The sequence below is a fragment of the Trypanosoma equiperdum genome (assembly GCF_001457755.1).
Source record: "Trypanosoma equiperdum strain OVI genome assembly, contig: ctg_1668, whole genome shotgun sequence".
In the NCBI taxonomy this organism is placed as follows: Eukaryota; Euglenozoa; class Kinetoplastea; order Trypanosomatida; family Trypanosomatidae; genus Trypanosoma; species Trypanosoma equiperdum.
Window position 1 is genome coordinate 896 of NW_027123691.1, and position 9,092 is coordinate 9,987.

Below are 9,092 nucleotides of genomic sequence, written 5' to 3' on the forward strand. Positions count from 1 at the left end.
TTATTTCGGATAATCAGTACATAATGCCCATCATCAGTACAATTCTTGATACTCCAACTTGTGCAAATCATGGAAGGGTGTGCACAAGGCGAGGCTGTTTCGAAGGTGTTGGGCGTTAATAACATCGACAACCCAATTTTTCTCGCGGTGTGCACTAATAATTTCACCCAACGCCTTCGTGCCGTCAAAATCCACGCGGTTGACAAGAGCCATATCGAGAACAAGTCGCCTCTTCAGCCCAGAAGGCGTGGACTCACAAAAGGTGACACTTCGCTCAAATATGGTATTTTTCATGATTTCCGCATTAATAAAAAGAAGAGACTCCTGTGGTCGAACAATAAGGACACGGAACATAACGGGTTCCGGGCGGTGTGGTGAGGCAAATGTCTCATCCTCCTCTTCAAATAAAACCTCCGCCTCCTGTGAATCAGAATAGTTCAGAAGTACACTGATAAAGACACCAACAACAAGTCCAACGAACGTATCGGTAAGTACGCACGCGGCGCATGTAATGATGGTCGAATACAAATTTGCCGTATCAACCACATGCAATATGTGCAAGTCGTGCAAGTCCACCAGTTTATATGCCACCACCATGAGGATTGCCGCAACGGTGGCCATGGGAATATCACGGAATAGTGGCAATAACACACTACATAATAAAGCCACAGCCATGCATGAAATAACCCCGGCAACACGAGAAAAGGCGCTGGAATGAATCATTAACGCTGTGCGCGCCAACGCCGCGGTGGAGGGAATACCGCCAACTAACGAGCTCATCAGATTCGCCATAGCCAGGCCAAATGTATCTCGGGCTCCCGAGTAATTGAGGTAAGACTTATCATCCACGTGATTGTTTGCAATAATGGAGCTAATGAGGGTTTCTATAAGTGCCACAATGGCTATACCAAAACCGTACAACACTGTTTTGAAATCAAAGTAGTCCGCCTCAATCAGCGTGTGCAACGGCTGAAAAGAGAAGAAGTTCAGTGAAAGGTTGGGATATTTTGACCCAAGAAGCACCAAACTACCAGAAGGCAATATCCTCGCCATAGCTATGCCCAACATGGTAAACACGATCTGCCAGGGGATTTTATTGTACCGCTTCGAGAGTATGAGTAGAGGTAAGATTGTGGAGAGAAACAGCAACGTGTCGGGTATGCTAATGGTGTCGATTCTTCTGTAATCTTCCTTAAGCTTCTCCACCAGTGACTCGTGCGGTGTCACGTTCTTCAGGCCTAAGGCTGATGGAATTTGTCCAACAGCGATAACTATGGCAACGCCACAACCAAATCCATGCGCCACACCGGAGCTCACGTAGCGCAGGAGACGGTTGACACGCAAAAGAAAGAAAAGAAATATCCACAACGCGGCTTGCAACGCCAGTGGTGAAAGAACCCCGGGGCCACGAGCGGCAACCATTGAGGCGAGAAGGCCACTGAGCGCACCGGTTGGTCCGACAACGTTGAAATGCGAAGATCCCACAATAGTGGCCACCGTCCCTGCCCATACGCAACTCACTATTCCCTGCTCAGGTGTGGCACCGCTGCCAATGGCGAGTGCAATACTCAATGGGACGTTGACAAGCGCCACTGTCAAACCTGCTCTCGCATTGGAGGAAAAGTTGTGGAAGAGGGGCTTGTGACGCGGCATAAATATCCATTCCAGCCATGTATGCTGCGGCTCTAGGTTCTCACCGAGGGCAGTCTTGGGGTTCCCAAAGACATCCACCGGCCGCACGAAACAAGACACCATCCTCTATAGTCTTTAAGAAGTAAAAAAAAAAAAAGTGCAAGTTACACAACGTATCTTACCTTAGGCACCTTTTTGCTCTTTCTTGTCTTTTTTAATATATTTTTTTTCCTTGTTATTCACCAAAATATTAGAAACATGGGAGAATATATGAGCAAAACAACACATACACAAAACAAAAACGTATACGCACATAATTGTGTGCTGACTAGAAAATATTAATGTAACGTCACAGGAGCTGTAGTAACAAATGGAATCGCAATCCACTAATGCCCAACAGATTACGCCTCCCTTTCCGCACAGCGTTTCCTTCAACATACTCTTCTCAGTTTCATCCTCCTCCTTTTGCTAAACAATAACCTTTCTCGCTGCATCAATGTTATTCACTACCTTTCCCGCACCGCCTCCCTTTCCCCGCTTCTTTCATTTAAAACAAAAAAACATTTCTTTATTTATCACACAACACAAAATTTAGGCACGCACCAAGAGAGAAAAAGAATGAAGAATGAAACAATGGGACCGGAGGGAGACAGAAAGAGAAAGAAAAAGAAAGAGGGAGGGGAGAGGAAAACGGTAGTGCGGTGATTTATCTTCAACGGCAAAGCCGCATTAAAAGGTGCCGAGACAATGTGTTGTAAGAGAGAAAGCACACGCCCAACATAAATCACAACACTGACAATGACACCTAGAGAAAGATGAAGATAAATGAACGAAAAGTATACAGCAGAAAAACAAAATCAGCGTTTGATAAATGAAGGGTTAAGGGCGAAAAGAACTTCCTACGATGTGTTAATAGTGTTCCACCATCCCCGTCCCGCCGAATCCCTGTCAAAACTCACGTAGTACTCCTGTTCACTCTCAAGTTTCGCCAACTGGGCGCATTCATCGGAATCCTTCTCACTCCACTGCACATCGTTGTTAATGTCAAGCAGCCGCACTTCTTCACGCACAACAATGTGTGGTTCCCCATTCTCGCGCCGCACCTCGTACTGATGAAAGATGCGCACGTCACGAATCCAAATGCGGTAGTGATCGATACGTATAAAGTGGCGATGAAGGATGAAGAAGGCCGTGGGCATAGCTCGGATTCGAACAGAACTCTTCACCACACCGTGGTCGTGCAGGTCATCTTCCAACATGTCAAAGTTGTGAAAGAAGAGAATGGGAAGCGTACGATCTCTCAACAGATCCCAGTTTAAGCCAGGCATCGTGGGCTCCAGCGGCTTCAACGTACAAGAGCTTTTGTCAAAGCCAAAAAAGTCGTTTCGCCATGCCCAGTCAACCTTCGCATCAAACACCGCGTATGGGGTGCGCTTCCACGTTTCAGAGACGGGAATAACAAGCTGAGGAACGGTGGTTTCGCGATAAGACTCAGTTTTGTAATATGCAGCGGCTGCACGTAACAGATCTTTCAGGGAGAAACTCAAAAGTGGAACTTTACCATGGCGGGCGACAGGTGTGATATGGAGAGTGTTGAAGGGGAATTGTAGCTCTGGTATGGAGCCAATGCCAAGCTCCTCCTCGTATTGCTTTAGTTCCTCTTGTGTCAATATCCGCGTGAAGTCGGTCGCCTCAAATTCCCACCCGCTAATATCCACCGACCAGCGTCTCGGTGACGCCTGTACTAATGGCCGGCCCTCCTCTAACGAAGCTTCGCGTTGTCCCTGTACCGCGTGGTTTGATAAAGGCATGATGGTGGCCGCGGACAACTTACAGCTTGGGGGTAATGTCACTGCCTTCGCAGCCAGCCCAGAGGCACAAAGGGCGGCAACAGCTGATCCTGTAAGGCAAACCTTGTCCTTGATGTTCTTGTCAGTGCCGTCGTTAGATGGTAATACCGACGGTTGGGTTTCAGATCCGGCACCCACATTAGCGGTCGGCTTCTCAGGCGCACTGGGGCCAGTACCCGCTAGAGGCATTTGTGTGCAAAATTGATGAAAGACGGAGAAGTCAACGTGCCTCGCTACAATTTCTGCTACTTCCTGCAGTCCCTGTGCATCCACATCGTCAAAGAAGTTCAGCTGCGTGCTGTCCACATCTATGATACCTACGACTTCCCCCGCTGCCGACTTGATTGGGACCACAATCTCAGAGTTTGAAGCCGAGTCGCAGGCAATGTGGCCCGGAAATTCATGGACATCGGAAACGACAAGCGTCTTCGCCTGCTGTGCCGCCGTCCCACAAACACCGCGACCCATTTTTATTTCCGTGCAGGCCGGCCGACCCTGAAAAGGACCCAACGCCAGAAGCTCCGGGCCGTGCATGAGATAAAACCCGAGCCAATTGACGGGTGGCGACTGCAAGACGGCCTCGGGGTTTGCGTGTCGATTCAATCCATAGAAAAGTGACGCCGCAACGTTACTGAGGTTAATTATTGCGTTGGCGGCAGGTGCCAAACGTTTACTGGGGAACTCAACAATGCCTTGCACCTCCTTCACGAGACGAGAATAAAACGTCACTTTGTCACTGCGGCCCCCCGTCGGGGTGCTAGCTCCAACGCTTTCGGTCATTTACTGTAAGCGAATCACAACAACGTATTAATCAAGTAAAATGGTAACTATAATGGTGATGATGGTAACAGTGATAATTGGTCGATATATCCTCCCTATAATGTTTTTTTCGCAATTTCTTCCTTTAGTTTCGCAGCCTTCCTATTTCAGACTCTGTCTCCCTCCCCCCTTTTTTTTTATGTTTCTACGGGTGCTCAATAATCTCACCACGAGGGCGGGTCGGAACTCACTTTCTCCACGTTACCGCCGGAAAGATACGTCGGACGAAAAAGTAAAGGGAAAAAATTAGTGATAAAAAGAGGGCAGGAAGTGGGTGATAGCCAAAATCACAAAAATAAATGGACGTTGTATACTCAACAGAAGGGGAGCAACATGTTTCAAAAGATTTGATGTGCGATACGAACTGTAATGGGATAAATGGGAAGGGGTGTCGCGACCCTGCGCTCAAAGAACGGTAAACGAAGATTTCCTCCACACACACACACATATATATATATATATACGCACGCACGCACACACATTCGCGGCATTTCCCCCTCCGGTGTGAACCTCAAAGCAACTCCAACGGAATTCGGAGCGAGTGACTTAACTCACGGCCGTGAAGCTCACGCGGGATGAGGGCTTCTTGCATGCACGTTTCTCCATACAACCGGTGCAAATGCATGAGCGGGTACCGTCCCACCGATAGTTGCAGCGCCGTCTGGGGGTGCTGCTCACTCGCACATGCCGCGACAGCAGCGAAGGGTTTTTGAAGCAATGGAAACAACTCATCCACGTGCCACCACTCGTCAGGCCACGTCCGCTGAGCGGACTCCCGAGCCAAAACAAAGCGGTTTTTGGATTCTCGCATAATAAATATATCAACAAAATAGCCATACCTTAGGCATGAACTACCAACGCCAGGCAAAGACGGTGAAGGGAAAGGGGGCGGTAGCAGACGGCTATACACCTTATACCCAAAGAGTGGCACATACTCAAGTACCAGATTTCCGCCGTTGTTTCCATCATTCTTCTCAACTTCATTACTGCTACTTTCGCTTGAGTACTCAGAGTTGCAATCACCACTATTATCACCGATATTGTCATCACTACCATGGGCGCACGGGTATTTGAAGGCAGATCGGAGCTTCAACTCATCTTCGACGGAAATTGCCAAATCCACATCGTCATCCCACGGAATAATGCATCCATGCCGTACGGCCCCAAGTAACGTGCCTCCTGCAGCCCAATAACGAATACCTGCCTGCTGGAACACATCAATAACTTCCTGCAGTAATCCATGCATGGCTATCCGCATGGGAGCAGGCACCACAAGGCGTTTCATCAAGTGACTGTTTGCTAACGGACATCTCAAAATGTAATCGCCATCGTCTGAAGGAGTCAACTCATCTAAAAACAAGTCGAGCTGAATTGGTGCGGTGCCTGCACTGCAACTCCCCTGAAGGCGTGCCTGTACAAACTGAGAGTAAACAACTTGCGCTGTGGGAGAACCGCTCGTGTCAAGTCGCTCAAACAATTTGTTCTCTGTTGCAGTCGGGAACCAGCGCCATGGTGGGGCAGAATTGCGTCGTGCTAAGTGAAATAACAATTGTTGAGCATTTAGTGGCATAGAATTGGCTACTCAAATCCGTGAGGACGGGATCGAGGCTCTCCTGCGTTGTACCGATGCCTTCTGTTGGCTGAAATACAACGACGTCGGGGTCAATGCAGGCAGTAATGTTGAGCAGAAGACAGGAAAAGTGAATGAACGAATGAATAAGCATCAACAAATCTACAAGGGCATTTGTTAACACACAAAATTACAAAGCATAGGTGTTCATTGAAGAGGAAAGGGGGGAATAAAAGACACACAAACATATATATATATATATATGCGTGCTGCACTATAAAAACGCGAAAGGTAAAGTACATCTTCCCACGGTTGCCATTAGAGCAACATCTCCCTTCTTTCACCATTCAGTTCTCACAACAGGAAAAAAAAAGGAGCAAAGAAAAAGGGAGGAAGAAGAACAGGCCGCCCCGGCAAACTCATATATATATATATACAAATATTCTTTATACTTTAAAACGCAGCGGCGGAAATGGGCTAAGATTAGGGGAGATCAGACATTAAGTTGGATTGATACATGCACGCCTTCACCCGCCTATACATCTTCGAGACAACAGTAGCCACCACACCAAATATAATCAGCACTATTTGAAACAAGCATGCGCGGAAACCGAAATGAGAAAGTAATGGAAGCAATATGAAGAGATGCTTTCTTTTTTTCTTTTCTGTCTTTACCGCACACACGAGCAAACACGAGGACACAAAGACACACACGTATATAAATAAAAAAAAACATACGTACCTTTCTCACAATCCAACTATCCTCTTCCACACGCACATGTGAATGTGTATGAGCGTTTGTGGATTATTTATTCTTTCCTTTTCACATTTCACACCACGTCCCTCCCTCTTTTGTTCTACTTCCTTCTTTTTTTTTCTCTCTCTCTCTTTTCTTCTTCCCCTCTTTCTCTTTCGTTCCTTTGCGTTACTTTTGCTTTTGCTTTTGCTTTAATTTACCTTGCTGTCACTATGTCTAGATTGGTGGGAATCGTTGCCGGGGCAACAGCGGCACGTCCTTGTAACGCTCCGGTTTTGCCCGCTCTAAGTTCTCTATTTCCCTCTTGATTCTCTCTGCATGTACCTTCTCCTTCTCTTGCTCAGCAGTCAGCGCTGTCTTCATTGCCATTCGCACCTCCTCCTTCTCTGCATTGCGCCGTTGCACCTGAGACTCGAGGTACTTTTGGTTTTCCTTTGCCACTGCAAAACGTTGCGCTCGCTCCATTGCATCAATATCAGCCAACCCCGCAATCATATTACGGAACTCTTGTCTCTCTACTTCAGCTCTCTCTACTGCCTCCTTCTCCTGTTGCCGTTTGTCCAGAACCTGCTGCCGGCGTACGATAAGTACATTACGCAGGAGTTTACGCCGTTTCTCCTCATCCGCACGCCAGTGGGCCTCGCGCTTTTCCCACACCTTGTTGTTCTCCTCCTCCCACAGTTTGTCTAAGTTTTCCATATCCTCCTTGCGCTGGTTCATCTGCCTCTCAACTTCCTTCAGATGCAACCTGGCATTCGCACGCAGCTCATGTTTACGCCGTTTTTCCTCCTGCTCTTGCTCCGCCAATTCTGCCAGCATTCGGTCAAGCACTTCCCTGTCTTCCTTTTGGAGTCGTTCATATTCCTGCCGCCGCGCAGTGCGCAACTGCTCGTTGAATTCACTCATCTCCTTTGCGAGTGCTGCTCGGGCGATGCGGGCTTCCATCTTCTTCTGAGCCTCCGCCGCTCTCTCCTCCTCTACAGCACGACAGAAGGCTTCATTCTCTTTCTTAACCTCCAGTTGGTGTTGTTCCGCCCGCATTTTATTCCCCTCTACTTGTGCCGCTAGCGCCTTTACAACAGCCTGCTTTCGTATGTAATCCTCCTCTAAGTCCTTCTGAGCTCGCTCATTCGCAAGCCGATTCTCCTCAACCCGTTGTTGCGCAAAGAATTCCTCCTCCCGCTGCTGCTCCTCCTTGCGTCTCTCTGCTAATGCAAGTTGTTCAAAGCGGGCATTAGCAACTTGCATGACCCTCAAACGACTCTCCGCAAGGCGAAGGCAATCAATCTTTTCACGAAAGAGACGTTCATGCCGCTTCTGAGCATCCACACGAAGGTGATGCTGCTGTTGGGCCCGCAGTTCGCGCGCTTTCCGAATAAGCCGATCACGTCGCTGCTCATCCGTCTCTGTGAGATTATTTAACATCGCCTCATGTTCTTCCTTCTCTCGTAGGAGCATTGCAGCAAGTCGTTGACGGCGGGCGACGAGGGCATCATCGTGTTTGGCACGCACAAGATCGAGGCGTCGCATTAAATCTTTTTGTTCATAAACCTTCTCACTCCGTGTCTCAAAGTTAGCAGCCAATCGCATACGCTTCTCCACAGCTTGGGCCTGTTCACGAGCGCGCTGCTCCTCCTCTCGCTGTCGCCGGATTGCAACGTGAGCCATCTTTTTTTTTTTTTTAACAAAGAAAAAAAAAACTTTCGCCTCAGTTTAAATGGCGCAAGAATTTAATATAGATCTGATGTTTACACACAAGGGGCGAGGTGAAATGAGTGAAAATTGTAACCTTACCACTAAATATATCTTGGGGGCGGGGTTAGTGAGTGTGAAGCACCTCTTTTTTTTTTTTCCTTCCTTTCCTTTCTTTTTTCTTTTTTTCTTTTTTTTTTTAAAAAAAACTCTATTTATGTAATGTTCTTTCTTTTTTTGTGTGTTATTTTGTTGCTGTTGTTGTTTCCAGTTCTTCCACAAACACACACCTTTCAACTGGGTTGAAGTGCTTCTTTTTTTTGCGGAATCGTGAAGTGTCTAATGGAACCCCGCGCACCGTCAGCGTACGTGTCCCAGCCAGATGTGGCACACGGTTTTATATAAATATTTTATATCACCACTTTTTTTTGTTTTGTTTTTCGCTTCACCTAAAAAACTTCCGAAGAGCGCACAATAAGCAAATGGAAGGCAAAAAAGAAAAAAGAAAAAAGAAGATGCGTTTTCTTTTGTTCTTCCTCATTATTTTATTTATTTATTTATTTTTGAGAGGGGGAAAAAAAATGAGGTTTACAACATATATTCTCAAGTGCAACAAAGTGGGAAATTAAAAATCCCGTGTTTGTTCTCAACAGAATACACTTCAGCAGGGGTAAAGAAAAACAACAACGACAACGACAACAAAAGCACAAATGTGTAATGCACGCATCACATAAACATGTAAAATATATGTATATATATATATATATATATA

The 9,092-nt window shown here is 46.9% G+C and overlaps 4 protein-coding genes across 4 annotated transcripts; all 4 read right to left on the reverse strand.

The window, feature by feature from the left end:
- Window positions 1-33: 33 nt before the first annotated feature.
- Window positions 34-1,755, reverse strand: TEOVI_000689600 (Sulfate transporter N-terminal domain with GLY motif/Sulfate transporter family, putative; the record flags this gene model as incomplete). The annotated part of the gene is made up of 1 exon (XM_067222640.1): window positions 34-1,755. One exon carries the CDS (start codon window positions 1,753-1,755, stop codon window positions 34-36), a length of 1,722 nt encoding a protein of 573 aa, XP_067078741.1.
- Window positions 1,756-2,531: 776 nt separating this feature from the next.
- TEOVI_000689700 (GAF domain/TIP41-like family, putative) lies at window positions 2,532-4,262 on the reverse strand (the record flags this gene model as incomplete). Its single annotated transcript, XM_067222641.1, has 1 exon — window positions 2,532-4,262. The coding sequence occupies one exon, from the start codon at window positions 4,260-4,262 to the stop codon at window positions 2,532-2,534; it is 1,731 nt and encodes a 576-aa protein (XP_067078742.1).
- A 550-nt stretch (window positions 4,263-4,812) lies between these two features.
- Window positions 4,813-5,871, reverse strand: TEOVI_000689800 (LicD family, putative; the record flags this gene model as incomplete). The annotated part of the gene is made up of 1 exon (XM_067222642.1): window positions 4,813-5,871. The coding sequence occupies one exon, from the start codon at window positions 5,869-5,871 to the stop codon at window positions 4,813-4,815; it is 1,059 nt and encodes a 352-aa protein (XP_067078743.1).
- A 973-nt stretch (window positions 5,872-6,844) lies between these two features.
- On the reverse strand, window positions 6,845-8,296 carry TEOVI_000689900 (uncharacterized protein; the record flags this gene model as incomplete). The annotated part of the gene is made up of 1 exon (XM_067222643.1): window positions 6,845-8,296. The coding sequence occupies one exon, from the start codon at window positions 8,294-8,296 to the stop codon at window positions 6,845-6,847; it is 1,452 nt and encodes a 483-aa protein (XP_067078744.1).
- Between the last annotated feature and the right edge of the window lie 796 nt (window positions 8,297-9,092).